Below are 15,911 nucleotides of genomic sequence, written 5' to 3'. Positions count from 1 at the left end.
GATAACGAGTCTTAAATTAAGTGTGTGTGGAAAATGTTTTTACTAAAGAGGATCTTTAGTTAACAGCGATTCATTTCATTAAAGAAAACCTAACAAGTAGGTTTGATTGGAACAAACACCACAGAACAAATATCGAAACAAGGCTTCTGGTGATATAGCACAGACCTGACCATATGGACAAGTGAGGAGGGCGCAGAGAGCGAGCGAGGGAGTGTTTTCCTCTCAAAACAGAAGGCGATGACTGTATGAATCAACTCCATGTTCAAGAATCCCATGAAAAAAAAAAATCAGCTGTTTCTAATTTGATCCATGGCAACTAGTCTCCATGTGAACAGCTATCACGCAGCTCGGAAAAGACATTATATTCCTGACATTCCTGGATTTTGAGTTCAACCTTAAAACTCGGGACTGCGCAAGTTGGCTAAAGTGGAGGCAGCAAACGCTAATGACTCAGTAAAAAAGATAATATAAAAATTTTTTAAAACTCATTCGCTGCATATTCTGATCACGAAATATCTGACTGACTGTCGAAACTGAAAGAAGTTGATTGACTAGATAGACGATGCTGTGGGTGGAGAGAGATAAACTACACAGAGACCCTATCCAGGCATTCAGAGAAACTCAGCGCTGGCTGTCTCATCATACTTACTATAAAATCTGAACGTGAGCCACTAAAAACACAACTGTTGCCAGCTTCTTTTCCGCTTCTGTTGAAAGAGTGAGCTACCACCAGCTCCTGCCATACAGACACCTACATGGAAGCCCAGCTGAGATTACAGACTGTTTCTGTCTAGCATAACAAGCGTTGCATGAGAAGAGCTAGATTAAGACATCAACTGTTCACTGAGTTTAAAACACAAAACAAATGAATAGTTCTTTAGTCATAGTGATGTTACTAAATGGATCTAAAAGAATATGACAACAGCAATGACATAAACAAGATAGATCAATATCAGGCTGTACACATACACTCATCAAAACAACATTCATTCGTTTGGTGTTTCGCTGACTAGGCAGGAAGTTGTGTTGACCAACACCAGAAGTCAGGGGCTAAAATTTCATGTTTCCGTGCATTAAGTACAACAAGATCTGTGCGGGTTCTACAATTCAAACATGGAAAAGAGAGAAACACTTGTATCCGTTCATGCTACGAGTAAAAGCACAAGAGAGGAAAACCAGAGGAGAGTTAAAACGATCTTGAACAAAAATAACAGCCTGGCTCCATCATTTTAGACAATAATTTTATCTGACAGTGTCCAGCTGAATGTCACCGGTTACTACAACCAAACAACCTCGTTAGTAAATCAAAACTACAATTACATCTCCGACAGCATAGAGTGTAAAATGTTTTATTTGAAAAAAAAACAAACAAACAAACAAAAACCTAACGGCAAACGGGAGAAAAACAATCTGCAACTGTCAGACCAGAGTGACCCAAGTCCCCCGACGAGATACATCTTCTTCTGTTACCCAGGGCTAGCCAAGGGCTAACACAGCTAACAAAGACAATATCTTAAGACTAAACATAAATTTGTCCCAGCTTGGTGCTGAAGGGTATCACTTACGTATACTGGTAACGGCCAGGGATAACCAGCGGGTTCCGCTCCAACCGGCGATTTGAGCTTGAGCTCCAGCTTTTCTCCCATTCTCCACTCTGATAGAGAGCTAACTAGCTCCTGACTGCTCGGTTAGCCAGCTGCTCGATAAGCGAGCGACTCACAACGGGAACATTTTGTAAAGGGGGGTGAAAAAAACGGCGAAAACTTGAAAAATCAAAACGACCTCCACATTCGCCACGGGAAAAATGCACGCGCGACGCAGTCAAGTGTGCGCGAGAATCCCGCTCGTTTTAATATTATTTATAAAACGCCTATTATGTGCTCACTGGCAGGAACATCTCGTCCGTTCCGCCGCCATCTTGCCCGGCATGAATAAATATGGCAGGAGGCCACTGGCACGAGAGGAGGACTGTGACGACTGCGCGTGAGCCAAAGCTCGCGAGCACGAGTGCTCTACAACTGTTTCCGAACTGAGTGAGGGACATGACATCACAACTATTTTCCAGATAAATACCCGAACAGTTTGTTTGCGTGAAGCTGAAGTATTTCACAATGTGTAATTTCCATTCACTTAAAGTAATAAAATCTGATAATTAAGAACATGCAACAAACTTGAAAACAGCTGCAAATTCCATCGAGTGACAGCTTCGTTACTCATTATCCTATCCATCAGGCGCGTGCAAAGAGGGGGAGCAAAGGGGCCCTTTTATCCTTGATGCTCCTAGTGCCTTATTTGCTTTTATTATATATATATATGTGTGTATATATATATATCTGTACTGACTGGATAGCTCAATACATAAGGCATCAGTATATCACCGAGAGGGCAGGGTTCGAATCCAGTCTGGGTCCTTAGGCAAGACCCTTCAAGCTACTGCCTACCTCATACCATGAGAGATAACATGCCGGCCAAACAAGGTCTGCGTCAGGTGTTGGGGAACCAGAGCACCTTGATGACAAATGGGCTACTGGAACAAGACGGAAATGGGCGAGAGATGAAAATGTGGATCTGTTGGAATGCTACTACTCAAGTAACCCTAGTCAGAGAGGTTACATGCAAAGACTGGGGAAGGAATGGTTACTTCGACATCCCCAGTCAACACTAAGCGCTAAACAACTAGTAGCTCAGTGTTCCAACATCCGCAAACGGCAACTGCTATCACAACTTGAGATTGACGAGATACAACACAAATGCTACGGCAAAAGGGAGGAACCCGGATGTCAGGACTGTGGGGACTTAACTACAAGTCCCCACCCAGTGAGGGGATACACGGCCCTCTAATAAGGAGGGAAGTGAGCCAACTGTCAGAGCTCCACAATGGGTACAATGAAAAGACCAAACAGGCTCCAAGCCTTGGCCTAAAGAGAGGGAGAATGAATCCAGAAGGATTAACCGGCTCTTCTCCACTCAACCAGCTAAGGTGTACTCTCAATGGCAGGGTAATAACAACAGAGCAGACCCACCAAGGCTGGAGACTGAACAATACAACAGCAATGCACAGTGGTTGATCTCTCTACGAGAGGACCACAGCAACCTCCCCGGAGAAGCCCCGGGGATGTTCAAGAAAGAGTCTCAGGTATGAAAAACTGGACAGCACCAGGGCCTGACATGATCCATGCCTACTGGCTAAAGAAACTCACTGCTCTCCATGAGCGACTGGCAGCCCAAATGAACCAGCTGCTACAAAGTGGGACTCACCCTGAATGGTTAACTGAAGGGCGGACAATCCTAATCCAGAAGGATCCATCAAAGGGTCCAGTCCCACCCAACTACCGACCAATAACCTGCCTCTCCACAACCTGGAAGCTCATGTCAGGCATCATAGCGGCCAAGATAAGCAAACACATGGATAAACACATGTAAATACCAGAGGAGCCAAACACCAACTCCTCGTAGACCGCACAGTTGCCCGAGACTGCAAAACCCGACACACCAACCTGTGCATGGCTTGGATCGATTACAAGAATGACTCAATGCCGCATACTTGGATCATTGAATGCCTAGAGATGTATAACATCAAACTCGATGAAGCTGTGGAAAACCACCCTTGAAGCCAACTGCAAACCACTTGCACAAGTGTCCATCAAATGTGGCATATACCAAGGAGATGCTCTGTCCCCGCTACTGTTCTGCATAGGCCTGAACCCCTCAGCCAAATTATCAACAAGACTGGCTACGGATACCGACTCAAAAATGGGGCCAACATCAGTCACCTCCTCTACATGGATGACATCAAGCTGTATGCCAAGAGTGAGCGAGACATCGACTCACTGATCCACACCACCAGGATCTACAGCACTGACATTGGGATGTCATTCGGACTAGAGAAGTGTGGTCGGCTGATCACAAAGAGGGGGAAGGTGATCCACACAGAAGGAGTCTCGCTCCACAAGGAACAATAGCAGACATAGAGGACAGTTACAAGTACCTAGGTATACCACAAGCAAATGGCAACCTCGATGAGACCACAAGGAAAGGAGCCACAGCTAAATACCTCCAACGAATAAGGCAAGTCCTGAGAAGCCAGCTCAATGGCAAGAAAAACAAAACAGCTATGCCCTGCCAGTAATCAGATACCCGCTGGAATAATAGCTGGCCAAAGGAGGAGATAAAAGCCACAGATATTAAGACCAGAAAACTACTAACAATGCATGGAGGGTTCCACCCCAAATCCAGCATCCTGAGACTGTACACGAGCCGCAAGGAAGGAGGCAGAGGACTAGTGAGTGTGAGAACCACTGTCCAGGACGAAACAACTAAGATCCATAAATACATCAGGGACAAAGCCTCAACAGACAATGTGCTCAGTGAATGTCTCAGACAACAGGGAACGGAGGTTGAGGTGCCAGAGATATCATGGAGGACAAGCCCCTACATGGGATGTACCACCAGCAAATAACCCAAGTGGCTGATATCAGTAAATCCTACCAATGGCTGGAAAAAGCTGGACTCAAGGACAGCACAGAGGCCCTCATCCTGGCCGCCCAGGAACAGGCCCTAAACACCAGAGCAATAGAGGCCAGATCTACCACACCAGACAAGACCAAGGTGTAGGTTGTGCAAGGAGGCCCCTGAGACAGTCCAGCACATCACAGCAGGGTGCAAGATACTGGAAAGCGTACATGGACGACATAACCAAGTGGCAGGCATAGTGTACAGAAACATCTGTGCAGAATATGGACTGGAAACCCCGAGATCAAAGTGGGAAACACCCCCAAAGGTGGTGGAGAACGCCAGAGCTAAGATCCTGTGGGACTTCCAGATCCAGACAGACAAATGGTAATGGCGAACCAACCAGACATTGTCGTAGTGGATAAACATCAGAGGAAAGCCGTTGTGGTAGATGTAGCAATACCAAGTGATTGCAACATCAGGAAAAAGGACCACGAGAAACTGGAGAAATACCAGGGCCTCAGGGAAGAACTGGAGAGGGCCTGGAAGGTGAAGACCACAGTGGTGCCTGTGGTCATCGGGGCCCTCGGGGCAGTAACCCCCAAACTGGAGCAGTGGCTCCAACAGATCCCAGGAACAACATCAGACATCTCAGTCCAGAAATGTGCAGTCCTTGGCACATCCAAGATTCTGCGCAGAACCCTCAAGCTCCCAGGCCTCTGGTAGAGGACCCGAGCTCAGAGGATAAGAACCACCCGCGGTGGGTGAGAAGGGAATTTTTATATATATATATATTTTTTTTATTAATTTATTTATTTTCAATCTATATGTCAGAAGACCTGCTTGTGCCCCCGCAACTTCTGTCTGAGGCCCCACGTAACCTTGGACTGGCTCTGGATGAAGAGTCACTGTGATGCACATCTCTGAAATCTACCTGGAATCTACCTGGAATTTACCTGGAATCCCCTGGAAGCCCCTGGTAGCCCCTATATCAGTCCGCCGATGAATTGGGGACATTTTGATCTATTTAATTGTGGCACGTTTGGCTTTATGCTGCGGTTCTAATTATTGCTACATTTTTGCTGCCGTTTATTTTGCGAGCTCCAATTCCTATGGGCTGAATCTTCCTTTTATCACATTCTACACGCAGCTGTTGCAACAGGCAAGATCTCAGGTGGCAGCAAAACTCCTGCAGAAAAAGCTAACCAGGGAAAGGGAAGCACAGAACGAAAAAAAAAAAAAAAGTAAGTTCTAGAGGATGAAATATGCATCAACCCGAAGCTGAAACATTTCTATAAAACATGTAGAAATGCTATAGATGTTATCAGTCTGTGTGAAGTTTAATCGGGTTAGGAGAAAGTCAGTAAGAAAAAAAAATACAGAGGCAATCTCTCACCCTTATTTTATTTGATACTTTTCATAATGAAGAAAAATTTATGAAGAAATTCAATAAAGTCAGCACTTTAACCTTATTGGGTACATAGACGACTTTTGGAAAATACAAACAAAGAAGAAGGGATCAATGTGCAAGATCAAAGGTCACAGGAGTGAACTATCGGCCAAAAACCCCCCAAAAAGTTCAACGCTTCTAAACAAATATCGATGTCAGCCTTGACAATTTTCAGTGTTGCAATAGTTTTTCATGACAACAAATATCCACTACAAAATCTTTTATTTTACCAAATGAATTAAACAAACAAAACAAAAAAAGAAGTTAAAATTCAAATTAGGCCAGTAGCAATATGTTTTCCTACTTGACACAACTGCAATGTGTTTTTCCAACCGTTGACTCGACTATAAGGTGCAGCTCTTGTCACAGGCAGTTTTGTAGGTTGATGAAAATCAACATTAACAACTTTGTGCAGCTGCTACTGATAATGAACACTTCCAGCATCTGCACAAAATCGATGACTCGTGCATTTGTAAAGCAAATTAGTGCGATTGAGTAAACTGTGCTCAGTGCTGCACAACAGCACGTAATTTGGATGCTATATCAATTCATTAAAGGTTATCTGCACAGCTGTAAAACTTCCACAATGAGGTGGGTTTAGTTTTAATTATCTGCACACTAAAATTATGTCTTCTCATGCACAACTTAAGATTTTGCAGCAAAAGGCCATAGATTTGATGGCAAGGATAACAGAAATTATGGAGAATTTTTATTTTAGGTTGTGAACCTCAAACAGAGTCAATATGGTTTAGTTAGTAGGGTTCAGTCATGTGCAGCTGGGATGTGAACTCAGATTGTAGTTCATCATATAAACTCTGGAGTATCTAAGATGATTTCCTCAAACATTTCAAAACCCTAGCGTCTAATAGTCTAATATTGTTTCATTTAGGAGTTACAAGTAAGTCCAAATCAGATGTGAAAGTGACATCATGAACATAAAAATACGCTCAAATATAATCCACACAGACAAACAGGGGCTCACAACAGTGAAAGCCTCACATCAAATGATCAAGATTAATAGAAAGGTAATATCCAGGGAGAAAGAAAAAAAGTACACAATATAAGGAGAATATGGAGTGGGCACAAAGGTTTAGATCTTCCAAACACTCAAAGCTCCGCTACAAATCACTGAAGCAGATTGTGATACAATCCCAGTAAAATTACCAGCAGTCAAACCTGGCAGTGTGGGGTCTCATTGATGCAATGCATTGCTTTGTGTTAAAATGCTGAGAGAAGCACCTCCACTGGCTCTTTAGTGTAAAAAAAAAAAAAAAAAATCAATTTGTCATGCTGTATTAGGACCTTTTGTAGAGAACTATTTAGCCTGGCCCCTGTCTAAGAGTTGAGAAATTTCACCACGACGCTTTACCCTTCTAACTGCAGTCACATGTATATGCATGGACTTTTACTAATGCTTTAAAATATGTGAATAGGTAGAAATGTCCTTGCTTGCTTGACACAAGCTTCTGATGAGAGGAAAATGTTTTTTCATTGTTTTTACTTTCACTTAATGGCTGTGTAGAAATCAATGTTTACTTCCCTTTAAACTCTAGCAAAGTACTCAAAGTTTAATGTACAGTTACTTTAAATAATTTGCAGATAAATTCAGTTACACAAACAGAACCAACACAGAAATCCAGACAAAAATAAATCCCCTCTGACAACTTTAAAAAATCTCGGAAACACGGAAGGGGAGGGGAGTTCTGATGTGTGTGTAAACATGTCAGTATACATGGCGCTGTATGTTGGGGAGAAAGAAAAGGCAGCCTGCCACGGTGAACTCGCTGACCGGGCCCCCTTCGGCTCCCCGAGCTGCTTGGAGGCCAACTTTGGGATGGGAGCCAGCATAGCAGGGCTCAGGCACGGCAGAGCCAATTGGAGCACAAGTCGAAGTGAAGATTTCTGGGATCTGTGTCGGATTACAGCGAGGCTTGCCCTCTGCATTGCATCTTTTGCCTCCAACAGCCAGGTAATGTTTTTGTTAATAAATAAATAAAAAACAACAATTTATTGGCCGTGAGAAAATGATAGTGACCAGATATGTATCCATGCACACCAGAGAGGTAAACAAAACTCTTTTTCAATAATTTGTTATATTTTACCACTCCACTCAAGCTGCAGCAGTGAAGGAGACTGGAGGTATTTTTAAGTTTCTTGTGTAAGCCAACACTTGCAGGAACAGAAAAATGATGCGACCTGAGCTTACAATGGGAAACTGCTGCCATCCACAGGAAATGAGCTGTAACAACATTCTCCTCACAGTGACTTTAATCAGCAAGTCAGTTTTGAAAGCAGTGCTTGAAAAAAAAATATTTCTTTGAGGTAAAAAAAAAAAAAAAATCTAAAAACCATAATCTCAAGAAAAGGAAAAATGAAAAAGTTGTACCTGCTCTGCAGACATCACATGTTGTTGCAGCCAGAAACAATGTATTAATTGAGTATTTAAGTAATATACAGACACAAATTAGAACTGGATTTTGGAATGGCAGGCAATTTGTGGTTCTATTAATGTTTTTGGAAGTGAGCCAAGCATTTACATGCAAACCCTCATCACTCTGGTACCCCTAAATAAACTCCAGAGGAAACCATTGATGAGTAAGACTGACCACACCTGGCAGGTCTGGGAAATGTAGTTGTGGAGAAGTTTGACCAGAGAAAATCTCAATCCATCGTCCAATCCTTAAAATATTTATGGCTCTTACGGTAAACGTTTGTTCCTGCAAATGAAGCCGTTATGTCTAGGGATGATGTTTTTAAAAACAAATTTACATCTTAAAAGGAAAATGCTTGGTGCAACACACAGCCATTCGTTAACCTCCCCTGAAAACAGCATGGGTTTCGTTTCTGATGCTCGCAGTAATCGAGCAAACAAATTAAAAATCAGTCCACCAAAACAGTGAGAAAACTGAACACCTTTATTTTAGGCAAAGATAAACTATTCTGTCCTACTTTGACTGACTACAATATTGTGATTATTTCTAAGCAGGGAAAAAAAAAAAAAGAAAATCACCAAAAAAATATGTTTCTTAAAGATATTAAAAGAAAATTTTAGCCTTAGCTCATTGAACCCAATTTTGGCCGGAGGGGGAAAAAAATCGTTTTTGCACCACTGGCTTGAATCGAAAGCATTTTCATGTGTTATAACTGGCAAGACATGAAAACAGATCATCACAGACTTCTTTTCATTATGACTGAACTTTTCTTTTTTAAATGTAAAAAAATACTTTTTTTCCCTTCAGTTATATGTTCTTTTGTGCATCAAAGAAAATCCCAACTTGCATTGTAATTTCTGGTTGAAAAATGACCAGAAGAGAACAAGTTCAAGGGGAATTAATTCTTTTTGCAAGACACTGTATATTTAGTTTCAAAATCCGTAAAAAAAATTAGGGGCCTTCAATTTTGTGAAATTAAATTAAATGCCTAACTGTGAAAATAAATACCACAACAACTGGTTCTGATTTTTCCACATGAGGGTGTTAAAGATTTTTATTGAAACAAAAAAATCACGATAAGTCCCAGTCCCTTATGGTTCTCAAAAGGAAAAAAAAATAAAATAAAATAAAATAAAGCAGAAGAAGCACACTTTGGATTTTAGCAGAGACATTTCATGACTAATCTTCAAAGCCCTCCTTGCTTTCACAGCAGCATGTGTATAATCAAAAACAGAACTCTACAACAGGTCATTTTGGCACGATCAGCTCATAACAGTGGCACTGTGCTGGCATGTCTTCACTGACAAGTTTGCTCTCCACTGGCTCAAAACATCTCGCATCCACCAACTCATCTACAATGGATTTGGAGCCGTAACAGAGATGCGCTACAAACCAAACACAGCAACAATGAGGACAAAGGCATTCCTTGCTAAACAGCTGTGGTTCTGGGTTAAAGTGAAGTGTCGACGGCTCACGTCTCTGATCCAAAACCCGGATCCAGCGGCACACAATCCAACACCGTTTTGAGAAAAGTTGATGTAGTGTTAACAGAAAAAAATAAAATAAAATGAGAGTGAGCATTTTCTGACTTCCTCTTGACATGTTGTGCAGAGTTATAAATTACACAGAGTGAAGAAATGAAACAGGAATAAAAAATAAAAAAAATACTGTAAGGTCCTTCTTTGCCAACATTTGGTGAAAGCGCTTTATGCCATTTCGCTCGATAAGCGCTTTGGTTCACATGCTGGTCTGAGCCATGGCCAACCAATTACGCGCCAATTCGGCCGGACAATGCCTTTGCTTGGATTTCGATGTTCTTGGGCAGTTTTTTCTTTTTCTTCTTTTTTTTTAAACCAAGTAAAGATAAAAGACTGCTCATTGTAACATTCATCTAGCATGCATTCTGAGAGACAAAAAGTGTCTTCAGGACAACCCCTCCCACTCCAGTAACAGCAAGATAAGGAGAGAGAAAGTGCAGATTTGTAATATTCACATAAAAAGATCAATACAAGAAATGAATTCGGCGGCTGAAGTCGACTCGCCCCGCCGCTTCTCGAAAGGCCTCTCCGAGGACGTTAGTGGGTTCGGGCGAGACATTTTCAGGAACCAATCATTGTTGACATCATGTTTTGAAAACGCAAGAGATATAAATAAATAATAATAATAATAAAAAAAAACACTCGGGTCCTTCCACGTGAAGGATTGGGACGATGGACAACGATGGCTTCGTCTTAACAGTCATCTTAATGGGACTAGAAAGGGGGTCAAACAGCAGACAAAAAAAAAAAATAAATAAAAAAAATAAAAGGATATCTCTCTTTTTAGATACAGTAAACGTTTAAACACAAACGACGATCATATAAGTTTAAAAGATATGAGCTCTGATCCGAAAAATAACTTTTTTCCCCACCAACTTTAGATCTTATGTTGCTACAAAAACTTGAAAGAGTACCAATTAGGAGGCAACAGGTGGCCTCGTCGGAAACACTGCCATAAGAAGCACCGCAGAACGACACGACGGGGAAGAGACCGCTTCCAAGAAAATAAATCTACATTCCAGGGGTGACTGAGAACTTCTTTCCCCCTCTGTTAAGACATCTCCATGATTTTTAGAAAAGCCAAACACAAAAACCAGTGTCCGACTCTGTGCATTTCTTGCTTTTTAATTCAAATACTAATTTCTGCATCTCTACAAAGAGAAAGAATACTATTGCCAACACTGACAATTAGAAGGGGAAGGCAGCTTCTGAATAGTAAAATACTGGCAGACAATCATGATCTGAGGACAAAATAAGAGACAGCATTTTTTTTAAAGCACTGATTTGTTTTTGTTTCTTTTTAAAGGAGTGTAAAATGATTTCACCCCCACCAACAAAGTTCAATGACAAAAAAATAAATAGGAAACTAAAAAGATCCAGCTTTGCGAACATACAATTATGTGGAGAAAACTCATGAGCTAGTCACTATTTCTTTTTTTTTTTTTTTTTTTCTTAAATATTCAAAAACCAATTTTGGTGTACAATCTGCAGTTTTCATCTCAGAGTTCAAATTCATCCAGTTTCAAAAGCAGGAAAGATAATTTGGAAAATCTCCCATGAAAGTAGGAATATTTCACAATGAACTCTCAAGACTCCGTTGCGCATTAAAGGCAGGGAAGGCTGCTGAAGAGAAATATTTATGGATCCACTTTTATCTACGCTCAGACCTGGCCCACTTCCTTAAGGAAAAAAACAAAAGCAACAGGGAAAGGTTAAGGATAAAGAGATCATGTGTCCCGCCTCGTCCCAACACATGGGAATTTGTTCTTTTGTGACGTTTCTTTTTCATAGAAGAGGAATCCAGAGTTTTCCCTTTATCTGCCCGGTTTCCAGAGATTACAGGGAAACGGTCTCTAGTGACTACGTTTAAAGTTGCTGATGATCGTACTCTGCGATAAGTTTCTTTATATGAGCCAGTTTGTTGTGTAGATATTCACAGCGGTTCTTCTCTTGGCTATAATTTGGATTAGTCTGCGAAGACAGAAGCACAGAGTCACAGCGCGATCAGACTCACATTTTCTTCAAATAAAAATCAGCAAAAATGTTTTACCTTTTTGATCTTATGATACTCTTGAAGTATCTGATTGTGGATTGACTGTCGGGAAAACACAAAAATAAAAAAGCATTCTAAATAAATATGAAATATTGAAACAGCATTTCCTTAATCTTTGCAAGGTTTCTGCAAGTTTCTGAAGGTTATATTTAAGATTTCCTAAGATTCATAAAGGCTGTTCGAATAATGGAAGAAAAAAACCCCCAACAAAACATTAATAGCCAAATTACTTAACTTATAATTAACTTTGTTTATAGCTTTAAAAAAAATAAAAAAAAACTTTGTATAAGTAAATTAATAATTTTCCAGCTCTGGCATGTGACTCAAGTCCTGTTACTTCAAAGTTATCCAGTTTTAATGACTTTTAACAATATCTAATAATTATAGACGTGTTCATACAATTCTGCATGGAGGCACAGGATGTGGATAACAACACGAGCACTAATCTCTTCCTGGTTTGGAAAACAGGATGAATGGACATAAACTCCTCCATCACGGGTAGAAGAGCATCAAGAAGGGTTTTCTTGTACAAATGTTTCCCTAGAATCCGACCTACTTAAACGTGACTTTGTTTCAAATATTCTTCCCAAAAAAAGACATTTATGAAAGAGAAAGAAACTACAACAGCTGCTACGGCAGAGGGCTAAAGCCCCAAATTGAACAGAATGAATTACAAGATTATCCCTATTTATCGTTTTTTACCTTTTTGATCTTATGATACTGTTGAAGTATCTGAAACTGGTTCCGAAGACAGTCAGGAACCCTCTGGCTGCCCCACTTAAGTCTATTTTAAGTCTTGTAGAATAGAAAACGAAGATAGAAAAATATTTTTAAACATAAAACCAGAGGACTTGCACCTTCAGTATCACACAGAGGTGATAGGCCAACGAACTAAACATATGGATTCAGCAGCTGTGAAAGGTAAGAAATTTGGCATAGAAAAATTCAAATTATAATGCTGAATTTGTAAGCAATTATTGTTGGGTGGCATGACATGTAAATGCAAAAGCAGATGCACAATGCACACCTTGGTTACAATCATGTAGGTTTCAATGTCCAACTCTAGGATTCCTTCCCCTTTCTATTGTCTAGTGAAACAAGGAAATACTTTCACTGAACTAAATGAGATAGATTATATTAATCTACATACAGTTCTCTTGTAAATTGTTCAGAATGCATCATTGTTTCATTTTTGCAATCCTTTGTAATAAAGTTATAAAAACACCTCAAAGTAAATTTTTGGAGCCTTTAAAGCCTTTTTCACTGACAGTTTTGAGCAATGCAGCTAAAAATTATCTGCACTTTTATTAGCAATTTCTTTAGATGCACCCGACTCGTATATAAAGTCATGCATATTAACATTTTGACTGCATTGATATATATCAAGTTGAATATATGGGAGATTAATTTTAGTGCATCTAATAAATTGACCTGCTGATCACCTGTCAGAGGTGGTTAAAGAAAACCTGGCCAATTCCATTTTCTGGTTTATCGTTTGCTTCATTTTGGGTTCGTAGTTATTTTTTGTCACAGAACAATAAGATCTGACAAAAAAGAAGTCTTGACAGTTAAATTCATCAAAAGAAAAAACTTGGGTGAAAACAGCAGTGAATAAATGATTATGAAACACATTTCTGAAGCTTGCAGAAACCCTGTCTTTACTATTTTATCAGCCTTATTGTCAGACATCCTTCTGAGCATTACTTTGTGTTCGTTTGGTATGTACCTTGTACTTGTCTGTGCCTTGTTGAAGCTGTTTCAGCTCGTTGTCGAGCACGGTGAACTGCCGGGTGATCCCCTCTATTCGAGCGTGCAGACCCCGGTACTCGCTGTACTCTGCGTTGAAATCGTTTTTATACCTTTGCCGCTGCTCCGGGGAGGTGATCACTGTGTACTTTCTGGGATTAAAAATACAAAGAAAAGATAAATAAAAAATATGAGCAACAAATCCCCCTCAGACATCACATATAATAATTTGTTTCCAGAGAGGAGAAGATGTGCTGGATTTATTTCACACAAATACCAGAAAGGCAACCAGTTTTTGTTTATGTTGAAACTGTGATCGCTGCAGAAAGCACCTTGGAGTCACTTTATGCACATGAATTTTACAACAGCTCAACCAAATGATTCTTCTTCACATAAGTGAAGTCACTTATAAATTTTAAAACTACAAAATATACGAGTCATATCTGCGACTGCTGATTTATGCTCGACTTATGTCTAAATTGCAGCATGGGGGAGATCTGTGTTGACCACAGCTGCCAAAATGACAGAAGATAATCACATGTTTTCAGCACTCTGGCTAACACCTGCCTTCCTTCCTCCTTTCTCTCCTCTGCCTCACTGTTTCACTAACAAAGCTGCACTTCAGAGTGTGAGGGGAAAAAAAGGTTTGCTCTTGCTTGAGCTGCTCCCATCTGGGCCCCAGGTGTTGAATTAGAGCCCAGCCCATGCATTTTAAATCTAGAAGTCTTTCATTAAACCCATCATATCAGCTGTATGAGTTTATGAGTGCAGTACCTAAGACACACTTTTGAAACATTATATTTTATTGTGCAAGGCTTGATGTATCCCTAGTTCCCCGCCCCATCCAACCTTTGTATGACTTCATGGTAAACCAGAGTCAATGGGCTGCAACAGAAACACTAGTAATTAAAGATAATAACATTTGAAGCAAAGTGCCAAGTTTATAAAGCCCGGGAACAATAGTTTTTGTTTAGTTTGCAAAATATCCACACAGAACAGCATTATGAACCATATCATCACAAAGTTGCATCTAAACAAAAAGTAAAACATGCTAGTCTGCATTTAGAGTTTGTTTAAAAAGACTGCAGGTGTAAGTGTGGAGTTATTTTAACTTCTGCTCTTTGAATCTATAGACTATGCAAGCATAAATCTGGCATTTATTTTAATAACATAACAGACTTGTGGATTCAGTAAGAGCAAATTCCTACTTTTAAATGACTTTCACTGAGACTGTGGACAAAGATTCCCGAGTGGGAAAATCCAGATTTCATATTTAGAACCCATTTAGTAATTTACTTAATACTCACAATAAATAATCTGCCACTTCAGGTGATGATGACGGAATACTGGTAGTTTTGCACATCCCATTCAGATCTGAAAGAAGGTCACAAAAATTTGAGTTTTACTTCGTAAAAATGTACAAGCTATAAAAACCTGATTTAAAGAAGGTCAGCTTATTGGTCTGTCACTGAAATATATTTTGTGTGCACAAAATAACAGTAATCTTAATGGGACTAGAAATTAGAATATGGCTCAAAAGAGAGTTAATTTCAGTAATCCCATTCAAATAGGGAAACTCACTTGGTTGAGTGTGTGGAATATTTTAAGAGTTTCTGCAGTTTAGATCAGGACAGCCTGTCAGCCAATCAAACGCAGTGACACGATGATGTTACAGCTTGCAGAGGGAAATCAACAACTCCACGAAAAATCATCAGTTGTATGAAGCTGGAAGTGTTCGGAAATCTCCTGGATGTTGCTCCAAGTGTACTTTATTTCAACACAGTGAACCAACAGCAACAGATGACGGGATCAACCCAAATCATCGCAGACTGAAAACTTTACACAGACACTCAGACAACTTTGATTCTCTGCCTCTAGACTCTTCATTCAGACTCTGGAACCTTGATTTTCAAAGTCTATGGCGAATACTGTGAACCACTAAGACTGGAACCAGATAGGATGCTTTTGATGTCTCTGGTGCAGGAGAAGCTTAACACCAGGAATGTGACTGTTGTAATCAAAGTCCTGTGTGTCTCTTTAGTGGCTTGTGAAACACAGACATAAGTCACAGGCCACAGTTCATTTTCCTTCCACAACTGGTTTTTTCTTGCAATTTTCTGAAAGCTGTGGCAATTCCTGTTGCCTGTGCGCTTTTCTCTACAAGGTCTTCCTTCCACTCAATTTTCTATTAATATCTGAGCAGCTTGCTTCATTAGGCCTCTTCTTGAGGCTTACCTTCA

General features: G+C 40.3%; 2 protein-coding genes across 5 annotated transcripts in view; both read right to left on the bottom strand.

The window, feature by feature from the left end:
• The window catches only part of dot1l (DOT1-like histone H3K79 methyltransferase), a 29,779-nt gene extending 27,809 nt beyond the window's left edge, over window positions 1-1,970 (bottom strand). For 2 of the 4 annotated variants that reach the window (XM_055046929.1, XM_055046936.1), the window contains exon 1: window positions 1,566-1,970. In XM_055046929.1, the coding sequence (XP_054902904.1) occupies window positions 1,566-1,646 (81 nt within the window). In that variant the 5' untranslated portion in view covers window positions 1,647-1,970. The remainder of the gene's footprint in view (window positions 1-1,565) is intronic. The other 2 variants (XM_055046947.1, XM_055046956.1) reach the window with 2 other exon arrangements.
• Window positions 1,971-9,354: 7,384 nt separating this feature from the next.
• Window positions 9,355-15,911, bottom strand: part of ell (elongation factor RNA polymerase II) — a 37,750-nt gene continuing 31,193 nt past the window's right edge. Inside the window, exons 9-12 of the mRNA XM_055049346.1 lie at window positions 14,979-15,045; window positions 13,652-13,823; window positions 11,923-11,967; window positions 9,355-11,843 (exon numbers count right to left, since the gene is read on the bottom strand). Coding sequence (XP_054905321.1) covers window positions 11,739-11,843; window positions 11,923-11,967; window positions 13,652-13,823; window positions 14,979-15,045 — 389 coding nt within the window. The 3' untranslated portion in view covers window positions 9,355-11,738. The remainder of the gene's footprint in view (window positions 11,844-11,922; window positions 11,968-13,651; window positions 13,824-14,978; window positions 15,046-15,911) is intronic.

Source organism: Poeciliopsis prolifica, unplaced genomic scaffold (genome assembly GCF_027474105.1).
Source record: "Poeciliopsis prolifica strain line A6 unplaced genomic scaffold, Auburn_PproV2 SCAFFOLD002, whole genome shotgun sequence".
NCBI lineage: Eukaryota > Metazoa > Chordata > Actinopteri > Cyprinodontiformes > Poeciliidae > Poeciliopsis > Poeciliopsis prolifica.
Note: the sequence above shows the minus strand (reverse complement) of the source record. Positions and strands in the feature narration are given on the sequence as shown.